The sequence below is a fragment of the Aspergillus pseudoviridinutans genome, assembly GCF_018340605.1.
Source record: "Aspergillus pseudoviridinutans IFM 55266 DNA, scaffold_2, whole genome shotgun sequence".
Lineage (NCBI taxonomy): Eukaryota > Fungi > Ascomycota > Eurotiomycetes > Eurotiales > Aspergillaceae > Aspergillus > Aspergillus pseudoviridinutans.
Genome location: NW_025091282.1, coordinates 4707644 through 4733523, shown reverse-complemented (window position 1 = coordinate 4733523; position 25880 = coordinate 4707644). Strand labels below are relative to the sequence as shown.

The 25880-nt window shown below is 49.0% G+C and overlaps 9 protein-coding genes across 9 annotated transcripts; 4 read left to right on the top strand and 5 right to left on the bottom strand.

Moving 5' to 3' along the window:
- Window positions 1–1310: 1310 nt before the first annotated feature.
- Asppvi_003730 (uncharacterized protein) lies at window positions 1311–3180 on the top strand (the record flags this gene model as incomplete). The annotated part of the gene is made up of 3 exons (XM_043299691.1): window positions 1311–2289; window positions 2342–2765; window positions 2811–3180. The coding sequence occupies 3 exons, from the start codon at window positions 1311–1313 to the stop codon at window positions 3178–3180; spliced, it is 1773 nt and encodes a 590-aa protein (XP_043155626.1).
- A 653-nt stretch (window positions 3181–3833) lies between these two features.
- Asppvi_003729 (uncharacterized protein) lies at window positions 3834–5158 on the bottom strand (the record flags this gene model as incomplete). The annotated part of the gene is made up of 2 exons (XM_043299690.1): window positions 3834–4947; window positions 5010–5158. 2 exons carry the CDS (start codon window positions 5156–5158, stop codon window positions 3834–3836), a joined length of 1263 nt encoding a protein of 420 aa, XP_043155625.1.
- Window positions 5159–5786: 628 nt separating this feature from the next.
- Window positions 5787–8105, bottom strand: Asppvi_003728 (uncharacterized protein; the record flags this gene model as incomplete). The annotated part of the gene is made up of 1 exon (XM_043299689.1): window positions 5787–8105. The coding sequence occupies one exon, from the start codon at window positions 8103–8105 to the stop codon at window positions 5787–5789; it is 2319 nt and encodes a 772-aa protein (XP_043155624.1).
- A 1463-nt stretch (window positions 8106–9568) lies between these two features.
- Asppvi_003727 (Dyp-type peroxidase) lies at window positions 9569–11524 on the top strand (the record flags this gene model as incomplete). The annotated part of the gene is made up of 6 exons (XM_043299688.1): window positions 9569–9877; window positions 9948–10330; window positions 10385–10474; window positions 10530–10747; window positions 10814–11194; window positions 11259–11524. The coding sequence occupies 6 exons, from the start codon at window positions 9569–9571 to the stop codon at window positions 11522–11524; spliced, it is 1647 nt and encodes a 548-aa protein (XP_043155623.1).
- Window positions 11525–12075: 551 nt separating this feature from the next.
- Window positions 12076–12663, bottom strand: Asppvi_003726 (DUF3237 domain-containing protein; the record flags this gene model as incomplete). The annotated part of the gene is made up of 1 exon (XM_043299687.1): window positions 12076–12663. The coding sequence occupies one exon, from the start codon at window positions 12661–12663 to the stop codon at window positions 12076–12078; it is 588 nt and encodes a 195-aa protein (XP_043155622.1).
- Window positions 12664–13992: 1329 nt separating this feature from the next.
- On the top strand, window positions 13993–14954 carry Asppvi_003725 (uncharacterized protein; the record flags this gene model as incomplete). The annotated part of the gene is made up of 2 exons (XM_043299686.1): window positions 13993–14038; window positions 14077–14954. 2 exons carry the CDS (start codon window positions 13993–13995, stop codon window positions 14952–14954), a joined length of 924 nt encoding a protein of 307 aa, XP_043155621.1.
- A 354-nt stretch (window positions 14955–15308) lies between these two features.
- Window positions 15309–16616, bottom strand: Asppvi_003724 (uncharacterized protein; the record flags this gene model as incomplete). Its single annotated transcript, XM_043299685.1, has 3 exons — window positions 15309–15749; window positions 15805–15879; window positions 15930–16616. 3 exons carry the CDS (start codon window positions 16614–16616, stop codon window positions 15309–15311), a joined length of 1203 nt encoding a protein of 400 aa, XP_043155620.1.
- Window positions 16617–21550: 4934 nt separating this feature from the next.
- Window positions 21551–23144, bottom strand: Asppvi_003723 (erg24, C-14 sterol reductase; the record flags this gene model as incomplete). The annotated part of the gene is made up of 3 exons (XM_043299684.1): window positions 21551–22656; window positions 22708–23012; window positions 23065–23144. The coding sequence occupies 3 exons, from the start codon at window positions 23142–23144 to the stop codon at window positions 21551–21553; spliced, it is 1491 nt and encodes a 496-aa protein (XP_043155619.1).
- A 2010-nt stretch (window positions 23145–25154) lies between these two features.
- On the top strand, window positions 25155–25878 carry Asppvi_003722 (NuoB/complex I 20 kDa subunit family protein; the record flags this gene model as incomplete). Its single annotated transcript, XM_043299683.1, has 2 exons — window positions 25155–25381; window positions 25428–25878. The coding sequence occupies 2 exons, from the start codon at window positions 25155–25157 to the stop codon at window positions 25876–25878; spliced, it is 678 nt and encodes a 225-aa protein (XP_043155618.1).
- Window positions 25879–25880: the final 2 nt, after the last annotated feature.

The following is a 25880-nucleotide window of genomic DNA, read 5'->3' as shown; positions in this document are numbered from 1 at the left end:
AGATTGTCGCGCTCGTTTTGCCTCCCTTGCTGGAGGTCCCGGGCGAGTACAAGACCCTTGTTTGGAGGAACATTGTTCATTACTATGACCAACAGGAGTTCCTTAATTGGAAATTCCACAGTGCAACCTACACTATGTATGATCTCCTTATTCATTATCATCTGCACTCCCCTCACTCTCGGTTTCATCATAGTCGTCCTGCAGATATGGCGGACTCAAGGTTGCTCCCCATTTGTAGTCCTTGCCTATCTTTCCATGGATCCAGCTTGGATGCTCATTCAGGATATAATCATATACACCAGTGACGTCCGCAGCCTCATCCACCTCAGCGCGGTACGAACGCACAACCCAGCACACGTCGTAGAAGACGATGTGGCTTTTGTTGAACAGGCACAACGCCTGCAGGGTGCATGGGCTCTCTATGCACCAAGTCACTTACCCTAGTCTCACCCACGAGGAAACGACTTACCGAGCTCTGGATCCGAAAAATCATGAAATGGAGACCCTGGGACTTTTCTTTTCCTTCCTCGTAGATTGTCCTTTACGTTTGGATTTGTGAGTGGTTAACTCCAATAGCTAGCAGCTATTCTCGCCTTGTATGGGCAGTATATAAGTGCTCAAGAGCCTTTTATTTAATTCTCTCCTAAAAGCCGGCCAAGAGCCACAAGGTTCAGATCGTGGCAAGGTTATCAGCACCAGGAAGCCGTCCCTGTAATTCAGATGCTATTTCCCCGCTCACTTTTCTTTCTTCTTATGCATCTGATAGCGCAACCTCCCGTAATTAGGCAAGAACTATCAGGATGAAACACGTATTCAGCATCTAATACTACAACATAAGTGGCTGCGGGGCTTAGGTTTTTCTAGTGGTATGAATCAAGAGACTGGATTGGTGCCAACTTCCTGACTGATGCAAGTACTACTCCATAGATAAATATGCTGTCCATTTTATCCTGAACCCCAGTTATTATTAGCTGTGAGTTGCCAGTCACAAAACCTTGGATAGGTACTGTGTGGCTTGATATCGTCGTGGGTTGGAAAATTCAGTGCAGAGAATCCATGTCCCATGTTACATCGTCCGCACATGGTGCCTAATTTATCCGAGGAAGTGGCTTCTAACAAAGTACCAACCAAAATGGAACAAAGGAAAAGGCGAGACTCCAGGCCCAACAAAGCAAAAAAGCCCGTTGGGAAAAAGGCCGCGGGGAGCGAAACCGCGATTTGTGGAGGTCGAATTCAAGTCTGACTTCGACCTTTGACTCCCTCTCTCACGTTGACCTTACCTGCGACGTACCACTCTCTACATTTTCCCAATGACCACTCCTCTCCGGCGCCGAAACGGTCGCAAGGCCGCCTGTGAGGCTTGCCGAAGGCGGAAATTAGCATGTGACCACAGTTACCCTACGTGCCAACGATGTCAAAAGCTCTCCATGAAATGCCTCTATTTTGACCGTTCATTGGCAGACACAAGGGTAGATAGGATCAGCGAAGAGGTAGGACAGTCGCCCAGCCCGTCCAGGGACCCAGTCCATGTGCCATATGCGTCGGAGAATCCGCGGGTTCCACAGCAGACCACACCTGTGATCGACAGCCCCACGGAGTATCTGGGTCCGACGAGCTTTACGTCGGTTTTTATGGAGCATGGTGATCGGTTTGAGTTGGAGGATGCAGTTAGAGCATCAGGGAGTCAGGCAGACCGTGTCACTGACCCTGATCTGAATTTGCCTCCACAACCGAAGTACGCTGCGGACAGGCAGCGGCTGCAGCTCGGTGCCGAAGTTCTACAACAGATACCCGGGGAGCGGGATTGTTCGAATCTTTTCTTGAGACATGTCAACCCAAATGATGGCTGGATTCGATTAGCCGCCCATCACTCGTCGGAGGGGATGTGGAATGCATTCCGCCCGTCCCTAACCCGACGGTCGACAGACAAATTGCTGACTCTCGCTGCCCATATTTCAGCAAATAGCAAGGCAACATTGAGCGGGGAGCAAGATCCTCAAGCGTGGCTGGCGTCATTTACCGGGAGGCAGATGCGGTGGGAAACCCTCGGCATCTTGTACACCTACTGGGCTTTCGGAGCGATATCCTCGTCTCCGCAGAGCGAGGCCGTCTTTCGGTACTGCCAGGAGCATCTGTCTGTCATGGGACCGAAACAGCTGACGGCCCACCTAAAGCATTATGCGTTCTTGTGCATTGACTTGTGCCGGCAGCTTGGCTCAGTCAACGTGCTGTTTGTGTATCTGCTCTACAAGCACAATATCTTAGAAGGTATCCTAAACGGTGACAAAAGTATGTAGTTCGACGGTACGTGGGAATAGATAGCAAGATACTAACTAAACAGGTCTCTCATGTTGGACGCAGCATGGCGAGCTCGTTGCGGTTACCACGTCCATCGGATTACATCGAGAGTTGACAGCTGCGTCAAAACTACCGACGCTGCAACACGAGATGAAAAGGAGGGTTTTCGCTGCAGTCTTTAACATCGACAAGGTCATATCAACCTTCACCGGCAGACCGCCAATGCTGAGTCAAGCATGTTCCTCGACATGTCTCCCACTAGACCTGAGCGATGAGGCGCTGCTGTCAGGCGATCTTCGGGCTGCAGCCGCTGAGCTGGACTCACAAGGATGGAACAAATACGGCCGAATTTACTCCACGACAATCCTGCGATCCCGTACCATGTTCGCACGGATACGACATGAGATACTGGAGCTTGTGCAAGCTTCGTTGGATGCCCCGCCAGAACAGTTGGTAGAGCAAGCCATGTGCGTCTTCCCCGCCGAACCCATATAATACTAAACGCCATACAGGAGACTGAAGCAGAGGACGCATGACACATACAGGCAGCTACCAGAGTCGATCATATTCTCATCAAGTAAGGTAGACAGTGCAGGCGTTCCAGGGTATGATCTCTACGCACAAATACTCACCAAGCTTGAGTGTCTGCTGAATTTGTTTCTGCTGGAACGCCTCTTGACGCGTCAGAAGGCAAACGCCACGGAGGACCTAGTCAACGTGAGCCAGGGGATGCTGGAACTGACCTTGGTATTCTGGAAGAAAAAGGATCGTTTCGTTGGCCTCTACAGTGATTTTGAGTGGCTGGCATGTTCCTATCTCTACCTTCACTACACGGGTAACCCGCTGACGAAGGCAGGCAATGTCGTACGCCGTTCCCCCTAGTGGGATCCTCTGCCTCGAACTGCTGAGACCAGAATATATCGTACACATCCCACGCTCGGACATTATCCAGAACCTCAGTTTGCTTATTGCGTACCTCGACTGGATCCAGCCTTCGGCATCTTGCGGAGATACGGTTTCGTTTATTCGAAGGATCCTTGGTCGGTGTCTGGATCGTATTCTCAATGTGCCCTCTGTTCTGGATTCCCACCAACCTAGTCCTGATACTCTCTTTGATCGACCATTCTCGGAAGAGAGTGCTATTACTAATTTTCCACACCTTGAACTTTTAAATACTTTTGACTGGGTTGACTGGGATGGAGTCTAGCCGATGGTGCGTGATTGCAGACTCGATTCTCTGAGACTACATGGTACAGCATAATGGATCTTGATGGCGCTGAGCTCAATTTTGTACTGAGATTCTTAGTTTTCTCATAATTCTCGGTGTTCCTATAACTGCGATTATGTCGAGTATACAGTCTGAACAGGGGAGAAAAAATAGATCTCGAGATGCAGCGAAAAAAGGCCTATTCTATCTCGCACCGACTATAATGAGTTGGAACGCCAGTAGCAATGAGCAGGCCAATGCGTCGAACTAACCCATGGACATGCAACAAAACCAGAGTGCTTCCCTGGCCACAAGGACGAGTCGGTCCCTAATTAGTTCTTTTCTTAAGAAGGCTTGCGCAAAGGAGGAGAACACTCGTCGTACCGATGGTGAGCCCCGAATATAGCTGAACCCCTAGATACGATCGCGTATCGTCCAGGATGGCACCTGCAACCGGCGCACCGCACAGAGATCCAAAACCACACAACAGAGAGCACATTCCCATTCGAGTTCCAAGTGTCTGGAGATTTGGTGTCAAGGCCGTCAATGCAACCGCCGGGAGTGAGACGAAAGCGCCGGAGAAAAAGCCGTACAAGACGGCAAACGCTATTAGGCCGCCGGCGTTACAGACGGCTACCCAGCAGAGTGAAAGGATGCCGCTGATGATCGCACTTCCTAGAAGAATATTTAACGGACCAAAACGCAAGCCAAGAAGGCCAGGAACGATCCGACCCGGAATTGAGGCGGCATTTAGGATCGAGACAAGGTAGAATGCAAGTGCCTCTCCCATGGCATGCTTCTGGATAGCATACGCTTCAATGTAGAAGATCGGGTTGAAGAAACCAATATAGCCAAATAACATCGCCGTACAGAACAACGTATAGGGGACCTCCTTGAATGCAGAGAATTCGATTAAAACGCGCCTCTGTTTTGGAACTCGGCGAACGCGCATAACGCAGAGTGAGAATGATGTCGTTACAAGGACCAGGAAACCCAGCACGCGAGTGGCCCATTGAAACCCGATATGAGGCTGCAGTTGCCGAAAGACAATCGGGTATACTACTCCTCCAAGGCTACTTCCGGACGCGGCAACGGCCGTGGCAACCGCTCTGCGAGACGAGAAGTACTGTGGAATAATGGCCACAGAGGGAATATACAAGCATCCATTACCAAGGCCAACGCAGAAGGCTTGGGCAAGAAGCACCTGCCAGTATTCCCTGCATACGCTTAAAGCCATGAAGCCAACCACAATCAGGATAGACCCTGTGGCCACCAAGATATAAAAGTATCCGGAATCGTAGACAGGGCCAGTGATTACACCAACCACGAGCAAGAGAAACGCCTGTATGGCGCCAACCCAGGAGATATTCGAGCTGGATTGATCCTTGAGCAGTCCGATTTCGTAGTAAGTCTGGAAGACTCCGAATGTGTTCACCGTTCCCCTAGTTTATGAAAGTCCTCCGTTAGTGATGTGCACCTCGATGGTGAATCTCAGGACAGGTACCATGAATTGAAGAATAGGAAAAAAGACCCTGCCACCTGTAGCCAGGCCTGTAGGCCTCCATTCACCGGCGCACTGTACGCAGTTTCTTCTGTAGCATCAGACATAGCCTCCTGCTTTTCAGGAGAAGTGTCGTTTTGCTGGAGTGTCATTTTGATTTTTCAGTCAAAAAGCAGAACTCCTGATTGCGATCAGTATACCAGTAAGGAGTAACACTCTTAGAAGTGCATGAAATGGTAGGTTGTGTACTACTTCCACTTCTTAAGATAAAGAAACCGTCAGGTGCGGCTTCGGCACTCGGCTTCGGATTATACTTGGCACATCGATGGAAAGTATTCACCAGCGTGTTGATGTCGATATATAGCACTACTGGGTTCTATTAATCTTCTTATTATGAATTTAAGTATATTTGCCAAAAGCACAACCCATTTGATGACACTGCATATAAGAAGGCTTTTGTTCTTTTCCTTTTGTACTGACAAGACTCCAGCAAGGGGCCTACGCTCGAATTAGCCAATACGGAGAGAATGGTATATATTCTGCTACTCCTTACTGTTCCTGCAGGCAAGACGATACCATGATTCTGCTCTAGAGGGACAGGGCACCATGCAATTACTGCCGACTGTATATCTACAAGAACTAGATAATAACATTATCCATATCACAGGATGTACAGATTAGGAGCACCATGTACTCAAGTAATAAAACATTGGTACTTTCATTGAGGTTACAGATTGCATGGTAGAAAGAGCGCCAACAATCAATACATGGTACATACAACTAAGCCTGGGTGATTAAGGCGGTCTTCCAAGTCTTCCAGAAGTTGCTGGACGAAGTGAAAATAAGGGATACGATTCCCTGGACCTCTTCATGATCGTGATCGCAGTCGTGAGCCACTCCAGGGTAACCAGAAGCCAGAGCCTCCTGGTATTCTTCGTCGTACTTGTTCGACTTGTGCGTAGGGCCTGACGGAAGTTCCACCTTAACCATCTTAGCCTCACTGGGAGTGCCCTCGGCATTCATGGCGAACAACATATACCACCCTGGAAGAATAATACCAGCGTCGTCAGGGAGCCGGGCGGCGTACTTGTTCTGAGGCAATGGCTTGATGTCGAGAGGAACACGACGCTGGTCAGTGTTGACGGTGTGGGTGGTAGTTCCGACACGGACCAAGGAGGCAGACTTAATTTCCGAGTCTGTCTCAAATCTCAATACGTTGCCAACGGTGACTCTAGCGCCTCCGTTGATGACCTTGATGATCTCTGGACGGGTGGCTCTCTGGCCGTCAGCCGTGAAGAGGTATGGTGGAGTGAAGATCTCAGCGTCATAGTGGTTTGCGGAGCAGTTACCGCAGAGACCACCGCCACCATTGAGAACGGTAGCATCGGGCAGCAACATGGAGATACTGTGGTAGACTCGCTTGATGTTGTTGCGGCTCAGCTTCACGAAAGTGTCTGTCTCGGGATCATAGATTTCCGGCGCGAAATTGATGTCTCCCTCGTGGAAGGGCTTGCCCCAGGTCTGACCACCAGCGATGAAGACCTTGCCATCCGGAAGGACCGCCGAGGTGTGGAAAACACGCTGGTAGTTCATTCCGCCTTCACCTGCTCCATCGGGGCCTTTGCCGGCCACCACCACCTCGGGCTCTTTATAGGGCTCTCCCAGAGTGATGACATGGGCATTCTTGGAACCGTAGGAGCCGTCGTAGTGGCGCTGGCCACCGAACGTGAGGATCTTACCCTTGGTGGCATCGTACATGACGGCGCTCCCAGACATGGAGTCGTGGTCGTCTTTGCGTTTTCCAGCCTCCTTCACGGAACCCTTGATTCTACCCTTGTAATCTTTGGCGTCGACATTGAACCAATGCATCATTTTACTGGGACCAGCCTGGAAGACACTCGCATCCTTCCAGCCAAACAGCCAGCCGTGGTTGTCAGCCCGCCACGCGCCCAGACGGTCGTCGGTCATCATGGGTTCGACCTTGGCGCCGGGACGTCTTTCCCACCTTGCATTCTCCCCGGGAACGTAGACCTCGCCGTTCTTTTCAATTTTGTCTCCACCGCTCCAGGACCCTCCAATTGTAAAAATGCGACCGTCAGAGAGGGTTGTCGAAGCGTGGTATCCACGAGGAATCTCCATGCTGGGGCCTTTCACCCACGCCGTGCCATTGTATACACTGGTGCGACCAGAGTCAGCACCACCGCTGACGACAATGTTACCATCGACGTCCATTGAGGTACCCGGGCAGAACATGTCGTGTTTGGTTTCAAAGACCTCACTCTGCCTGATGGTGCCGTCGCGGTCCATGGTGGTGGTTAGGGTCTTACCACCGGGGGAGGCGAAGAACTGGTCGTCAGCCCAAGCCGACCACATGATAATGTCACCATGTTGTTCGACAGCAGCGGACACTGGAACGATTGGTAGATCAATCGTGGGGCCCCAAACACCCATGCTGGGCCCGTCTTGGGGGAAAGTGCCTTCGTTGTAGGAGTAAACCGCAAGGTTGACGATAGAGATCCGCCCATTCTTGATCTGCGACCGATTGGAACGGGATTCGGTCTCGGCAACGAGCTTGACGAAACGAGCAGGTTTGGGGATAAAGGCCGACATCTTGGGACTCTTGTTCGATCCCCAAGTACCGTATGCGACTTCTGTCCAGTTTGCGCCGTCCTGAGAGAGTGAGATACGGTGCTCACCAATCTGGCCATGCTCAACGCTCTTGTCCAGACGAGGCAGCATCGTCAGACCGGAAACGTAGTACTCTTTGCGCAGATCGACGACGATCCAGGGAGCCTCCCCTTCTTTCGAAGGGTCGCTATGCCAGTATCTTTCGCTCCGGTCGTCAATTGCATATTCGCACTCATTGCCTTCGTACTGGCTGGAGCACTGGACCTTCCAGTTCTCAGTTGAGTTCTTTGCATTGGTCTTGGGGATAAGGTCCGAGTCGGGAGGAGGAGACTGGTATTTGATCCTGCCAGAAACCGATTTGGCAATCTCAACGCGCTGCGCTTCAGAGGATTCATAGGAAAACTCAGCGGGCTTAAAGGCGTCGACAGCCACCGCCCCAAGGTAGAGGCCATATGTCCACTGGAATTTCATTTTGATGCAGATGAAAATCCTGTGAGAGTGGATGGGAATGAAAGAGTGAAAAGAGAACTGATTATAAGTAACAGCCAGATGGAAAGTATCAACAACACTGCGCGATACGTAATGTCGGTAGCTGCCCTGGCATCTGGGATGCAGCTCGCCACCATCGCCAGTTTTCTTAGGGATCGTCTGTGGATATGGGCTGAGATGTGATGAGATTGATCTTTCAGTTCCTATACCATCGCTTGCGGCCCAGTATGAAGTTTAGTGCTGAGAATCCTTCCATGTTGGGATCGTATTGCATATTTAGTCCCCAGTATCTCCACCTCTGCGTTGATCGCAAGCTGCACCATCACAGACAGGTCTGATATCCTGACTGCGTGTCGATGATATACGGTAGACGATATATCTTATACGGATACACAATCAATTCACTTTGTGTATGGACATGGTGTACGAGTATGGACTTGGTGTAGACCTGTACGGGTTGATGTCCAGATCGGAGGGAAAGATGTACCGGCAAGCTGGTAAGAACTGCAGAAATCCCAAGGTACCTGCTGCGTGGATGTTCCGCCTGGTCGGGAACTCGGCAAACCTGCTTCCTCAGTGATTATCTATTACGGCGGAGATCGCCCTTCCTTGGTGGCTGACCCGCTGATGATCATTGCTGATCATGGTTCTAGTTGACTCGTTGTGAACTCTCAAGTGGATCTTCTCAGGTCCACTATGCGGACGGCTCGGTCCTGCCATCCTTCCTTTCCATGTATCTATCATACTGACTGAGAGTTTGGTTCACAAGGTGTCTTATAAATGCATCTGATTGGATACGGTGGAAAGTCATACCGCTGGATGCGGATATCTCCGTACTCGTGCTACCTACGATACCGATATACAAGAACACCCTGGTAGTAGTGTTTGCATGCATCACGCTGGACTCCACTATCCCCACTGTTCAGCTGAAGAGATGCTGCCATCTGTGCTGATGCAGATCCGAATTACTATCAATCGGAATACTAATCTATGAGATGTGATTAGTGTGATCCCAGCCGCCAGGGTCCGCCAGATCAGCGTAAGAAACATACATCATCCTCACCGGCACCACATGGGGATGATGGACTGATTATATTGGACGTCATCGTCTCAGCAGGAGGAGGAGTGGATCAACATGCGGACAGATCTGCTTCAGTGCATGGAGAAAGGCATTGCATCAAGAAGATCCTCCCCTTATTTGAATCGAGGAATCCACAAACCATGGTCCGTCCATTATCTATTGCTTTAAGCCGTGATGTATGATGCAGTTTCCATCTTAAATGGAGGGATGGTGGGAGGCCAAGGAGGGGGAGCTGAGCTGATCCTGGTGATGCAATCCGCTACTTGCCTTCGTCCCGAATGCAGACATAAAAGGCCCCGTCAGTACTCGGAAGGCGTAGCAGACCTCGTTCTCATTAGACTTTCCACAGTACGCACAGATCGAAATGCCTGTCGACAAGCAAGAGCGAGTGGTCGACACTGACAACATCCAAGGCAGCATCTGGCCCCGTCTCCCCAAATACTATGAATCCTACCTTTTTTTTAAGATCACAAATAAAGAGAGGTTCAGAATACACCTCAGGGATATCCTTGACAATGGGGAGATTACCACCGGCACTCAATGCGAGGACCACCTGAAGTCAACTGGTGAGTTGGAAGAAGCATGTGCAAGCTCCCGACGTGATATTCCAGAAGCAGACCGGAAGCCTTTCATCGCAGTGAACATCGCCTTCACCCACATGGGCTTGCTCAAGGTTCGTCTGTTCTCTCCCCTATTATGTACTTGTTTGATAGCCGTGTTCTAATATCGTGATATTTTCTCAGGTGGAACATCCGGACGTCGAAGCGAAATTTGTCGCGACCAAGGAACAGGACCCAGATGATTATTGCAGGGATAGAATCAACGAGGGTCTTTTTGAGAAGGGAATGTTCGATGACCTCGTCTATGAAGGTGCTGATAGCCCTGCTGCTTTGCATCCGGATTTCAGGGCTCCTCCCGGAAACGAAACGAAGGAAGGTCTTGAACGTTGGGAGTGGAGAGTCGATGGTGTTTTCATTGTCGCTGCCCACACTGCAAAAGCTGTGCGCAAGAAGGTTTATGACCTAGAGGATGCCTTCAACGTGGGCGATGCGAATCGAGCCAGTATGAAGATCGCCTTCAGAAGAGATGGCCAACAGCGTCCTGGTGCAGACCGTGGCAAAGAGCAGTATGGATTCTCCTGCTTTCATTTTAGTGCCTATGAATGATGCTGATTCTGTAGCTTTGGTTACGAGGACCACATCTCTCAACCAAGGATTAAAGGCCTGGATGATCCCCCGGCCAAGGGTGAACCTCATGCCTGTCCTCCTGGGTGTGTCCGACCCCGTCGAGAGCTTGATTGTGAATTGCCCGTTAACAGGAATTAGGTACATCTTTCTGGGCCACAAAGGTGATCCCAATATGAAAAGAGGCCCTGAGTGGGCTAAGGAGGGCAGTTTCCTCGTCTTTCGTCAGCTCGACCAAAAGGTTCCTGAATTTGAAAAGTTCCTCGAGGAGTCGGCACCGAAAATCCCAGGGACCAACTACAAGGGAGCCAATGGCCCTGCGAAGCTGGGTGCTCATCTGATGGGACGATGGAAGAGCGGTAGGCCTACAGTCCTCATATCATATTATGATCCACCGACTAAGCAAGGACTAATCGACAATCCAGGAGCCCCTGTCGCCAAGGCCCTTGATGAGGACAACCCAGACCTGGCGTTCGACAACAAGTTCGATTTCAGACCCAAGAAGAGCATCAGAGGCTGTCCCTTTGCCGCTCACATCCGCAAGATGCGTCCTCGAGCGGATAAGAAACGTGACGTCGGGACAGAAGAGGATGGCGATACCACCGAGCTTCCAGAGCCAGAAAGTGATGAGTCCGAGGCCGAAGGACAAGCAGAGGATGCTAGTGTCATCCTCCGTCGTGGTATCACCTTTGGTCCTGAGCTCACTGAGGAGGAAAAAAGGGAGAGGAGGACAATTGAACACCGTGGGATCTACTTTACGTGCTACCAGAGTCTTATTCGGGACGGGTTCAACTTCCTCATGACACGTAAGTTTACCATTTCTATTCAGTTATCCGGGATCTGCCTATGATGCTAAAAAAAAATATATAGGCTGGGCGAGCAACTCATCCTTCCCTGAGTACAAGACCAAGACTTTCCCCGACGGGCCTGGGATGGACCCCTTTGTCAACCAGAGACTCCGGTCCGATCATCCCGAGGGTCACATCAGTTTATATGATGGAAGCAATCCAGACAAGACTGTTAAGCTTAACCTTGGCATTAGTCCGTGGGTTGATCAGAAGGGCGGAGAATACTTCTTCACTCCTTCCATCAAGGCTTTAAGGGAGCATTTTTCAGCTGCCATTCCGGTCAAATAGGCCAATCTCAAGCTCCCAAGGAAGACCCCGCTGGGAATTATTTACACGCGAAGATCGCTCAGTTGGAGAATTCAAATAAATAGGTAGAAAAAGAATGAATCAGTACCACATCTGAGACTTTGAGTCTTTCAAAGTCCAGCTTAAGGAGTCGCAATAATCATATTAGGATGTGGAGGAAATAACAAGCAGTACCAACTAACTCTAGATATACAATGTCCATCTTTTTAGCATTTTTAAACTAGCTGAGTAATAGATCCGCAATGATTAAGTAGCGGATCTAAAATGTCCGAAGAGAATCAAGGGGAGATGTGAACAATGAAACAGACAGAGAAAAGCCTTATGTCCAAAATTCGCAAAGGCCCACATGCCTTTAACCCTTTTGCTTTTCTTAGGAGGTTTTTTCTCCACTTTAGACGGCGCAGAAGCTTCTTTTAGAGAGGTCCCAACACAAATGCTACAACTGGAGCAGGGTCCAAACTGATACCAGGGAAACCGATCACTCTAAATATTCATCTTTATGTACATGGGGCTCCTCGATAGCCCTGAATGACCTAGTGAGCGACCTCAAAAATCTCATATTCCACAGCCTGGACATCCCCCTCCTTAAACCAACGGCCCCGGCCAATGAATTGCGTCGTAGCGACCCATTTAAAGTTGGGATCTATATGCATTGCTTTATCGTCAGTCTTGTATCGGTCACCATTCATCCGCGGGAGGAGTGCGAACATACCACTAACTTCAATGTTCGGCGCAATCCACCAGTGATGCTGCCCAAACTCGGTCGTCTTCGCATCTGGGCTCCAGCTCCTGAATTGCTGCGCAGCCTCATCTGTTCGCAAATATCCATTATAATGAATATACACGCACTGTCCATCCTTCGTGCGGCCCTGTGTTCGCACATCCAGGTGCGCCGTGTTTGTGCTCTCGTCAAAGAGTATCCAATCGCTTCCGCCGGCGATGAGAGTTGCGTCGAGGCCATCACCCCGGGTTCCAGGGATACCTCGTAGGAAACCTCCTTCGAGCGCGGTGATGCGTCGGTGTGGACCGGAACGGAATTGGCCCGCATTGATGGTGTCTTTGCCAATGTGGCCACGGAGATGGAAGACGTGGTTGAGTCTTGGAGGGGTGGGGGTGGCCATCGTGTGATATTGGCGAATCTCTGCCAGAAAAGGTAGAGAGGAGATTGAATGTTTTGGTTACTATGTTGTGATACTTTGATTTTACGAGGGTGTGGGTTTCCTTCGGGGTTTATGTTTCTGGGGAAAAGCCCACAGCCAGAGAAACCCTGTGAATACAAGCCTGAAGTGACTCATATCCAAAATTCAGCGTGATAATTGCAGAACGTGTTATGGCTCAACACGAGAGGGATCTGGCCCACGACGTCATTGCATTGGGTGCCAAGAGTCGAACACGAGTGCCAAGAATGGAACCTGATTCTGCATATCCTCAAACTGACTATCTTCGTGTGGTCGGCAGGTCAGGGGCTTTTTACTTTTGCAGGGAACGACTGAGAAGCCAAAACGAGCACCTTACAGAAGTTGGAGTCACACCCAGGGGTCCAAGACCTGCAAAGAGCACTCGACTGTATATAGTACTCTTTTGGACTTGAGATACACTTCCCAAGATTCTCCTACCATGCCACTAAAAAGGAAGTCCACAGTTGATGCAGGACAGCTTAGAGGAATCGGCAGGTCAAAGCGAATAGCAGTCGATGATACCTGTTCCAGTACTGGCACCCAGGGCACCCAGACCAGTCCCAGTCTGGATCCTTTCGCCCGTATGAATAGAGATGTTGTGAATCTCATCTTACATTATCTCTCACTTCCAGACCTTACTTGGTGCGAGTGTGTGTGCAAAGGTTGGAGAGACACCATACACTGGTGGGTAGCAGCATTTGGATTCCGTGTCCATTTTCCACATATTATTTGGGATCTCGCGCGAGGGTCAAACACCGCAATCTGGGAGGCGTTCAAAGTTCAAGGTGCGTATTAATTTAGTCTATTATACATACCCTCTGATGTATCCATACGAACTTGAGTCAAGCATACTAATCTTTTTGCGCCTTTCCTCACTCACAGCCCGTCAACAGCATTGCATTCAGTCAGGCAAACCATCATCAATGCGAGAATTCCACTTCCGGAGTTACTATGATATGATAATTGGGGGAAGCTTTGTAGCTGGTCGAAGGAAACAGGATGAACCGACTGTGTCTTGGCATAAACTTGCTGTTCCGGGTGGCGCAGTCGTGGATGCTAAAACAGTTCCCCTCAAGAAGGTCTGGAGGGTTCATGTGGATCTGATGTACCTTGAGATGAATCAGGAGGGGATTTTACTACTGCGGCTCAGGGAGAAAGGGAAAGACCGTGCCAGGTACGTATATAAACATCATATGGTACAATCTGTCTGTTACAGAGCACGTCAGCTCATTCTCACGATGTTGATTAGAAGCGCTGTCTATTCGCCCATTGATGGCAAAACTGTTTGGCGGCAAGATCACAGGCACAATGACCCAAGGTATGGTGTTCCAGGCGAGCTCACCCCGCTCTTAATAGGGAGGTCTGTCCTGCATTGCGCGAGACGGGGCTCAAACCGCGACACATTTGATCTTGTTGGCATCGACTTCCGAGCCAGCAATCCTTCTGTTATTTACGAGTCATCCGCCGTCGGGCCTAGAAACTGGGCCCATAGCAGAACCTGCAGAAGACTCTTACACATAGGTGAACAGCATGAGCTTGTGGTGCTAAGTGATAATGAGAATTGGGTGGGAACGGGGAGGATTTCGATTCTTAATGGTGAAAATGGACAGCTCCTCTTCCAGTTCAATGGTGGCCCAGCCCATTTCTTTGATCGTAACATACTGGCGCATCGGACTATCAACCAGTTTTCGATCCAATCAGTGCCAGCACGCGTCCGGCTGGACGACGCTGTACAGCCCTGGGAAGCCCATGCAAAAGAAGTCCTGGACTTTATTATCATGCAGACGTTTTCCTTTGGCTTTTCTGGATCTAACGGCAGCCTCCTAAATATACTCAGATTGGGCACAGATGTGATTCTCAGCCCATGCAAGGATTACTCGATCGCCATTCAGCCCTTTGCGAAAGTATCTGTCGCGCTACAGTCCGACGGCAACACGCTTCTGAGCAAGCGGATTCTGAGCTACCCACTTGTCGAGACAAAGGAAACCCATCTAATTCAGATGGCGGAGGCAGTGCTGAAAGCATCGTGTCCTCCGGATTCAGCACCCCCGAACTTGCGTCACTGTTTCATTCTCCAGCAACCGGGGACCAAAATTAGTCTCGGACCATCATTAAGCCAACCAGGACCGCTGGGCCCTGCGCCAGATATGCGACTGCGTGCCGTCCAGGGTTTTGTTGATGGTGGACGCCTTTTGGTGGAAGCTTCTGAGGCCCAAGTTTTGCTGCAATTCTAGGCAGATCTTTCGACTATAACTGCGCTTTTGTACCCGCAAAGTTGGCACAATGGTGAGAATAGGGTGAGTATCATACAGAGCTGGCGCGCATGGAATCCTTCAGTGATTGATTAATGTTTGTTCTTCCTGGCAGTGCTGCTGCGACAGACGTTTATACGGGGAACTCATCCCTTTTTTACTATGTTATTTGATACCAGCGCGGTGCGTGCGACAGGAGGGGTGTGGGAGTGGTCGGCTGTAATAATCATTGTAGAAAAAACTAAAAATTGCACATTATAAGCTATAGTCCACCGTAGAATTAGCCTATCCTTAGCTGTAAACTGTCACTACTCACTACTTAGTCCGTCATTCAACCTACATAGTCACGGACTCAGTTGTGGTCGTCACCGTCAGTCTCTCTTCCATCAACTTGAGCAGCTCAGCCCTCTTCTGCTCTTCATCCGGTATCTGATTTATCACTGCGACCTTTTTCATGATTTCCTTGCGCTTTTCTTCCTCGACACGAGCTTCCTGCTCCTCTGCTTCGTCGTCGCTATCAGTCAATCCGATAGTACCAGCGCTCTCAACATAGAAGTCTTCTTCAAGCTGGTTGGCCTCTTCTTCCAGTTTTTTCCTTTCTTCTTCTCGTTGTTTCTCCTCGGCTTCTCTGTCGATCTTCTTCTCTCCGATCTGCTTCCCGTTCTCATCATACACGGGCCTGAAGAACTCAAATCCAGTCTGGTTTCCGTTCTCATCGTAAACGGGTTTGCAGTACTCGGTATCGTCCGAAGCCTGCTTTTGGATCTGCTTGAGTGGCTGGATCCATTTCCAAGGTCAGTTCATGTCAAAAGCATCCTAGCGAAACACTTACGTTGCTACGGAACATTTGAATGCTGTGAAGCCTGTAGATAGGCCCGGCGTACGAGACKACGTATGCAATCTCGCTCTTTATGAAGTCAGAACTTGAACCATAACTCAAGGCTTCGATGAACAAACCGGTTTTGCTTTGTACGTCGTCCAGCCCTCAATGTTGCCCTTTACAAGGGACGATCCACTACCTCCAATCTTCCCAACACCGGTGGCTCCGAGATCCAAACCCGCGCTGGTGTCCCGGTTATGGGCGCTTTGCATAGTAACGGCACACTCCTGTGTTGACCATGTCTTTTGGATAGCCCACAGTCCGTATTCTTTGATATCGGCACCATAGTCGGAGTCCACAAGAGCCTTTGCATTTTTCTTGACCCATTCCTCAATCGGCTTTGTGTAAGGATCCTTAAAACTTTCACTTACCACTACCTGGCCGGTGATAAGCGCAGCTTTTCCCGTCTTGCCCCATTTGTTCTTTGCATTAGCTGACACATCCATAGGGGCAGCAGTCATGGCACCTGAAAGTCCTCCAGTGAGCCCGAAGCTTGCTTCGGCTTCACTTCCCGAGGACCTGGTTTTCCACATGCTTTCTTTGGGTTCTGTGGGGTACAGGGTCCGACCAAGCCCTGTGAATCCCAGACTTTCAGGATGTCCAGGCTGGGAAATATCGGTAATGAAGTGCCAATCTCCGTCGTTGTCGAAGTACCCAATCACGCCGGGGTGGAAGATACTAAATGGTTGAGGTTTATATAGGTAGTGACCATCCTTATTAGGGGCCATGAGCTGGGCATACTCGTCCTGGATACTGATAGTCATTGTGAGAGATGAGAATGAGTATGCGTTGAGGTGACTGAATTGTTTTCTTCCTAGATAGCGGAGTAGCGCACTTTAATAAGTTTGTGATGCGGTGTGTGCGGGGTGCCTGAGTCGGATCATAGTCCAATTTGGCAAAGAGTTTCGTATATGACCTCATGATAATTCCTCAGTTTGATCCTAATGCGATTAAGATCAACAATATGCAAGTTGATCACCGGCCCCTCTGGTTCATTATGCTTTCTTGGTGTGCTGCGTTGGGATATTGTCAGCCAAGAGTGGAACCCGATTAAGTTACCAAGAGTATCCATTAAGACGTGTAGGTTCAGACTCAAGGCTTGAATGCGAGCCTCTACCTAGATGGTTATTTGCTTTCCTTTTGCTGAGAGGGCCTTCCTGACCCGACGATCAGTGGAGAGTTGCGTCATAGTTCAGCCCGCCACGGCGCCTAGTACACACAGCAGCCGATTATCATACAAAGATCAGAACGGTAATAGCCAATCATTGTGCCTTTAAATATTATGCCAGCACTAGGAGCGGTCCTGAATTAGAGAGGTCAACTCATCAACTACTCGTCGCCAGCGGCCGCCCCACACCAAAAGATGGACCAGAGATCCCAGGGTTGCCACAAGTAAACATGTTGATCGATAAAATCATTGGTGTCGTCTCTAAATATAAGATAGCTTACGCATGTTGCCCGCCTTGACGACTGTGGCTTCAGAGCTTCGAGATCTGCACACAAAACTTCAGGATTAAAGAAGGCGGAGGGCTCGGGCTCACTATGTTTGTTTGCTGATTTTTTGTCAGGGGAGGGGAGAGACAAGGCTGGTTGCTTCTGATTCAGCGCGAGAAGCCCGGTGATTTCACCGGTTATGTTGTCGCAGACGGACAACAACTAGCTCTTGGTGGTATGTAATTTATTGTAGACGCTGGCGTAGTTCTTTCTTTGGGTTGCTCCCTTTTGCCGTTCTTTCAATAATAGGCAGTTTATGGTGAGGGGGAGTTTGGGGGAGTACAACAGAGCCTCGAGGGTGGATTTATCCGAGTGTTGTATGGGTCGGACGGTGTCGCTTGGTAGATGCATCGTTCGACTGGGCCTTGGCGAATCAGAGGAAGATGTTTGGAGATAGATGTGATTGTGACACACTCATCTCTGGCAGCCTTTGCTTTTTCGACATCCAGACCCAGACGCCCTGAGAATTCTTTTTATGCGAGACACACTGTACTTGCATCCCATGAGCGCGGGCAATTCCAGGTTTTTACCTTAACTTTCTAAGCCACCGCGACCGGAGCCCCTCCGATCGACCCATCGCAGTTGTTGGGAGGGTAGCCTTAACGGAAGAGGTAGTGCAGCTGTGTCCTCTTCGCTTGGTACTAGATGCGATTGTGCGGCCCGGAAAAGATGAACTAGCACCCTGAACCATCTGAAGGATTATTATCCGTTGGGTTGCCCAAACCGTCCGATGTCCAATTTGCAGAGCTTGATTCTTGTCTCGGTTAGCATAAGTAGAGGAGTCTTAAATTAATCAATTGGCCTACCTCGTTCGCTCTATTTATGAGCTCTTCTGTCCAATCATACCCGCTCAATAGACTTAAATTTCACGCCTTGGTCGCGTATGTAGGTCAAGGTCGGCCTGAGGGCACTGTGCAAACTGAGATTCAATACAGTATATGCGCCTTCGGGTAGGGATATTGGAGGAAATGCTTGTGGTCCGAGTTTGTTCACATGGAGGAGAAATGGCCATATAGTGGGATGAAAAGCAGGCAATCCAAGCGGTCCCTGAAATAAGGGCAGTGTAGGACTAGTGTGGAACAGAGTAGAGATCTAAGACGTGACATAAGTGCTCACCTACCGGGCTTCAGGACTCTGAGCTCTATGATATTATGGGTTTTCACCTCGTCATATTCAGTTTTCAGAACTGTATCCCGATATTAATGCTCCTACGGGCATATTGTTAACTATACTGAACCTAACGATACCATCTGCTGAATCCTGGTTCGACCAATGAGATCGCTTGAACCTACCACCGTTTCTAACCTGGGGAATCCCAGAAATTTAGGTAAGCCTTATACTCTCCATACCGAGGTCGGTTTTCCCGTTATATATACTAGCTTAGCTAGATTGAAAGGATTAGAGCATCATTCCTGATGCACACCAGTAAGAATTCCTGAAACATCCGTTGTATATATCATCTGTATATGTATACTTCTTTACTGACCTCTTTGAGGTCAGTGACAATCCTTTCACTGAAGGCATACCTATTAGTAACATTATTTTTTGACACTAGCTCTAACAACAAGTCCCTCACTGTTTCACATTCTTATAACTCTGCTAAATACTATTAGTTTAGTTAGCGCGCAGTGGCTGACTAATTATGAGACTTAGCAAGGAGTGTCGGTTTGTTAAGCATGCCAAGGGCTTGAATGAGTTGTCTCCCCGTCAATTGTATAGTATTTAGGCTAAGCAGGAGGCTGATTTGTCTATTAAGATGTCTAGTAGCCGTAAGCTTTGGAGCGAAGTGATAGCTCTATACTTCCGGCTAGATGCTGGAATTGTTGCCGCCCGTCAGGTTAGGCCCCACGACCCTGAGGATGTCGATGTTTGGTTCAGATGACACATTTTCCAGCGACGGATTGGACGAAACCTGTGGACAATGGAAGAAAAGGGTTAAGATCGCCCCTCTTTCCTCCTCCAGCGGAGGCGAGGCTAATTCAGAGCAATCACAGAGATCCTTTTCAGCACAGGATGAAGTGGAAACGCAGCCTCGAGCCCTAAAACGAGGATAGTGGGCCTGGTGGGGATCCACCAGCCAACGACATGATAAGGACCGGGATCTAAATGAGCTTCAAACAGCTGGGGTGGGGAAGGAGGGTACATCCGTGAGCAGCGATGGCACAAAAGGAGAGACAGGAGAATACAGAGCCATAGAGGACGATATTCCTACAGTGGTATCTAGAAAGAATGAGGCTCGTTGATACGGGAGAAGCTCAATGCGCTGGCCACTAATCTTAAACAGGAAGTTTAGGCGGAACACTCTTGCAGTGAGTGAGATGTTTGGCGTCGGCATTCAGGTTAAAGCCCCTCAGAGTGTAAGTTGCCATTGAAGGAAGGAAGCCCCTGTTCTTGAAGCTTCTATTGTAAAGGTACGCTTTTAGTGGGAGGAGGGAAGCTGAGAAGCCAGACAGGTTGCAGATGACGACTGCAGTCAACTCCTCTTTGTGAAGGCAGTTCACTTACTACAATGGGAATAAGCTGTGTGACAACATACTTAGACAGTAAATTACTATGACTTAGGGAATCTCTCAGCTGCAAAGTTGTTAGGTCTGACTAGTTGACTAGCTCCCTTGTTGTCCAGTTATCAAATTCACTAGTTACTCTATAGTTACTTTAGTTAGTTCACCAGATTAAAGGGTCAGTTAACTAGTGTCTAGTCAACACACTAACTAACTATGTTTTGGGTGGCGGCGTCCTAAAATAAGCTGATGCTGCCTAGCACTTCAGCCTGAAAGGTTTGAGTTGCTTAGCCTAGCAGATAAAGATTAGTTATCAACTTTATTGATCACCAACTTTATATCCTCTCTATTCTTTCTGCGTCTAGTGATTGCACTCATATTGCAAGAAGATGTATAGGCTCAGCAGGAATGAGTGGTGGTTCTGTGGTACTCTTTTAATACAAGCATTACTTATTGCTATTCTTGAAGGTAAGTGCTGGTGTGGTACCCAGCAATTCCATTCTCACATGCAATAGATACATTCCTGTGCAGTGGCAATCTTGGGTCAAACCCAATGTAACGCAAGTTCCCGCCTCCTATATTGTTCCTATTGGCATAGGCATCATGCCTTTTGCATGCATTTATGAAGTAATTCTCTCTCTGGATGCAATTCACCACAAGAACAACATATCCCTCCTCGCCATATGTGCCAGCGACATCTGCGTTGTCGTATATGCCGTGTTGCAACACGCTAAAATAGAAGGGGCCATCATTTCTTTGCGAGGTTCTACTGACGGGATGGGTAATCACCTCGTAGACATCTCCAGGGGTATCTGGATATACATACGGCCAGCGGAACTTAAAATCGCCATGGGTTTTATCATTGTGAGCCTCCCATATTCGTCTCTAAGACTAGTCACTGACGGAAATCAGCTCTGTTTCCTCGTGTTAATCACATATCTGCTCAGCCGGATCATTTTGCTCACCAGAGACTCACTACATGCAAATGTCAGCAATGGTATGATGCTGCTATTCGCTTATGTCTCGTTGGTCTTACTGTATTGACCCTGGGATTTGCGTTCCAATGCATCCTGAATTTCGACTATGGACTGAAGAAGATTACCCATGGGGAGAGCCAATGGCCGCATGCTACCCATGGCTTCCATAGAGTTTCCGCGTCACCGAGTCCTGTTGTTGACACTCGGTATAGCCGTCGACTGTCAGTAGATTGATTAAACGTGTCTTCGCTTCATTTCTCAGCTTCTTTTTATTAGGGGGATATGTTAGGCGGGGTTGGTCAATAGCATGAAAATCTGCAGATATCGCCATTCTGTATATCATTTGATTCAAGATCTAACCTTGTTTGCTGGAGGATTTGGATCACTTCATCTTTCCCAGTACAGTATTACCAACAAAGGGAGTTCCAGCTCCCAGCGGGATTTTCCAGAAAACTATTCGCAGTGAGAAATTAGGACAAATGTGTTCTATTCAGAAGTTGGGTGAAGCTGGCATACTTGCCCCAATACCGGCCTGGCAATTGAAGAGATGCAGGGTGGGATACGTACTGTGCAGACCGGTACGCTATGCAGTTGTCCCTAGGTGACTTGTTCTAACAAACTTTATCATGATATAGTAAACCTAAGACTAACCCTGGATTCTCGAGCTCGTCTGTACCAAGGTATATATACAGATTCGCCGCAGCACAGCATCATTGGCCTGAAACGCTAGTAGACACCAGGAATGATACGGCTGCGAACAATAGACGTATAGCGCTCCCAGTCAGCGCCATATTTCCTCTTGCACTTTTCTTCATCACGCCCCTCCCGGTGAATAAGCAGGAGACCGAAATAAAGCAGGAAGAAGTAGGTGAAAATCATTCCCCACCCGCGTACTTCGGGAGTCTGAATGGCCTGCTTCTGCACGTCGCCACTGCTATTGATACTTTCAACTATGGTGTAGCCAGCAACGCCGGTGGGCAATGAATATGACCAAGACATCAGCCAATCGCCCAAGTAATTGAAATGGCGCGCCAGTCCCCACCAGCCAGAAATCATTAGCTTAGAGCCACTAGACGTCTGGATGTATTTGATATGCTTCACGCGTGGATCGTTTGGGTCCCTGCGGAAACGGTTCTTCTGATTGTTGGCACCGCGGAAGATCATGTACCCCGCGCCGGTAACAGTCAAGATCAGAAGAATGCCCTTCAAGCTCAATTCCAAGGGGAAAACCGCAAGGTACCTGGTTTGGATATTGTAGATGAATGGTACCCATACCAGGTGTCCAAAACAGAGCATGTAACCGAATCCATCCATAATCACATCCATTGTGGTTAGCACGGCCGGCTCCATATACAGCCCATCCAGAACATAGAAGGTTTGGAATACGGTACTGAGGACGATGGAGTTGGTAATGTAGCCATACGTCCTGTATTGGCGGGCAATGTTGGACAAATTCAATATGATCCACCCAAGCAGACCTGGCCTCATTTCGCACCATACATTGATATCGATCGTTCGTGAGGCCTCATCAACAAAGGGAATGGGCAACTGCAGCCGAGGATTAAGCTCCCGGCCAATGAAGAAGTCATACAGAGCATTCCCAGTGTGACCCCCTGGTGCCAATTCTCTCAGCTCGGGGTTGGGTTGACCAGGTGCAGGGACGGAGAAACTTTTCACATAAACAAAGACAGCGAGGGCCATGCAAATCATTAAGTTTGCCGTGATGACCTGCACGTAGTTATCCCAGAGAAAAGTCCATATGATGAAGTCAGCACCGTACACGTATGTGCCCAAAGCTAAACCACCGAGGATCAAAACGGCAGAAGAAAAGGCTATAATTCCATCAGTCAATGCCATATAGAAAAAAGTTCCAGGTTTCATACCATTGAACTTGTAGCGAAGCCTTCCCTTGCAGGCCAGTTCCGTGCCCTCGACCACCTCACCTGGTAGAAACACGTACAGAACCAGACTGAGTAGGTAATAACTCAGTACCCACAGGGTCACCCGAATGTCAAAGAATGCTTTGAGGCCTGCTTGTGGCCAACCAACCTCCTCCTTTAACTTGTCCAGGGACAACGTCGAGGGATTCAGCAGCGACGGAGCAGGACAGCCGGACACATCGTTACACAGGAAGGTGAGGCTGTAGATAAGAGTTGAGAGGCCGAAAATGAATACAAACGCGCCGAGACTGTCGAGAGTCAGTTCTGGGTTTCAAGTATGCGATACTTTAGACAACATACGGGCCACCAAACTCATACCCCCGTTTTTCCGGAACTGGCTGTATCGGGGCCTTAGCCTTGAAATCCTTCCTCGGCGCCATGTTTGGTCGAGAACGGGTGAGATGTCTGTCACAAAGAGCAAGTATTGGAGCAACACCACAGCAACAAAAGCTGCGCAAAGGCCGCGTGTATACCAGGAAACCCTCCGAGGAGGCTGAAAGAGAAATAACCGTTGGGGGGCGGGGGAAAGGAGCGCTGTGGGAATCTCAATCGCCCCGGATCTGGGAGTTTATAATTGTATGAAGATAGGCATGTATGGGGAAGATCCAAGAAGGCGAGCTAGTGGTCCGAGCCGGAAGATTGGTGGCCGACGGGAGCCGCGGACACCTTCGTTTCTGTGCAGTTACTACTATTCTTCAGGAGCGGCTAGCTTGTCCGAAACTGCGCCAATGGCTCACCATGTAATACTTAGGGAACGCCTCGGAAATCCCCCGCGTATCAACTACCAACACCGATGATGCCGTTGCTTTGCGACTGTGATGCTCTGGCGCGACAGCCAATTGGCTCCTGTTCGGAGTACAGGAATACATACAGAGGTCATATAATTAAGGGCCATATCATGCGTCCTACATGTCTTTTACGGCTGGTGCCTTAGGGCTGTGGGGCTGTGAAACAATTAAGATATGCTTAGCGCTGAAACAGGTTTTGCTTCTATGTAGCTTGCCTGCTTCGGACTGGCTTCTCCCCTTTTTTCAGGGTTCTGGGGCTTCGTCTGCAGGGTTCTTTTCAATGATTGATCCGTCTATTGCTCCACTGCAGTTATCTTGCTGTAACGCACTATTGGTTGTCACCACGCGACTTGACTAGACTGCAGCTGAGAGATGTGTCGCGACATTTCCAACTTTTCATTGGCAGATCTTTGTTCTTGCTTGCCACAGTTTATAATTTCAAGGTCACATATTAACTTCACAGTGTTATTAAACATGCATGGAAGGGCCAAAACTAACAGAGTTGTGTCTTTTGCCAACCAAACTGTAGAATTAGTGCCCCGACCGGGCGTCGAGATAATACGATATCGCCCGGACATAGTCTCTCCAATACCAGCAAGATAATATTTCCCAGTATCATAATCCGGATGTTGATTCTCCTCTTGGATGAAGGAGAAGACCGATGGTTCGCGAAACCGACCTGAAACTAGGTAACGGTGAGAAAACTCATGTTAACTTGGCAGGAGATCGCGTATACCTAACCTGCTGTGCGTGGCTGACCTAGCTATATCCTTTAAGAAGTCGGGGAATCTAAACTTAACTACGTATCTGTTGGGAGTCCCTCTCTCCTGAGACGCGGCGGGAGCAGGTTTTGGCCGAACTTTTGCTTCTCGGTGTTAATGGTCAGCAGGTCTGCCAAATTCTAATTCTTCATTGTGTCCTTGTACACTCCCCCTGGATGTGATTCTCACGAGCACTTAGTTCAAGTGTTCTGCCAGCAGTTAGTGTGAGATCAAGTCTGTTAATGTAGTAATTTTATTTGCCTAGGAAAAAACAATCCTTAACTGTTAGAAGCTTAAATTGTACAATTATAGATATCTCCGTGCTTGTCACACCGTAAGCTAATAGATCTGCACTAATCGCTCAGGCTATTGTTGACTTAATAATTTCAGTTTCTCTGGATGCGCTATCTAAAAGAACACGGACCATCTTATCCCTCTCTATATAGGCTGGTTGTAGAAAGCTACTGCTAACTTGAAGCATTGCCAACGCCGAGGGTACTTTTGATCTGATGACTGCGCATATAACACCTATTCAGTTGACTTCTTGCAAACAAGGCTCTCCCTCAATAAGGTACTATCCTTACAGCTATTGCAGTTATTGGCTCTAGTGTTGAGGATTCATATCTATCTGTTTGCGATGGAAGTTTCAATTCGGCGATATGCCTGCGCCAAGACTTCATATCGCCGACTTGGGATCTAGCTGAATGACAGCCATATCGGCGATATTATACTTGGTTTTATATTGCGCTGCCCCTTTTTATAGCTGGCATATTTTCCATGATCTTTGTCCTTGGATGGGGGATTTATTAACTACATCACACTGATATCCGTTGACAAAAAGATGCGAGCTCGATTATATACATCTCTCCGACCATTGTGCTCCAAGCCTGATATATCTGGGCGATATGGAAATACTCAAGCGGTCGATACTCGTTCGAGAGCAAAGGTGCTATCATTCCAGCTGCGAGCATCCTCCAACTGGCAAAAGCACACAGTAACCAACCCCTCGCTTCCAACTTCGTTCAACCAGAGCAAAGATGAAAATGCCGGCAAGCTACACCATATACTGTCAGTCTATATCCTCCATCCGCCCGCAACGTACTAACCTACTCAGAACAACAACCGACTCCCTCATCAACTGGGCCCGCCAAGGCTCCTTCTGGCCCCTCTCCTTCGGCCTCGCTTGCTGCGGCGTCGAGATGATGGCCGCCTCGATGCCACGATATGACCAAGACCGACAGGGAATCATCTTCCGTGCCTCGCCCCGTCAATCGGATGTCATGATTGTCGCTGGAACTGTGACCAACAAGATGGCGCCGGCGCTGCGTCAGCTGTACGACCAGATGCCCGATCCGAAGTGGGTGATCAGTATGGGAAGTTGTGCGAACGGGGGTGGGTATTATCATCACTCGTATAGTGTTGTCCGCGGTGTGGATCGATTGGTCCCGGTGGATATCTATGTGCCAGGTTGTCCGCCGACGCCGGAGGCGCTTCTATATGGTATTCTCCAGCTGAAGAGGAAGATCAGTCGTACAAAGGTGACGAGGATGTGGTATCGGAGATAAGG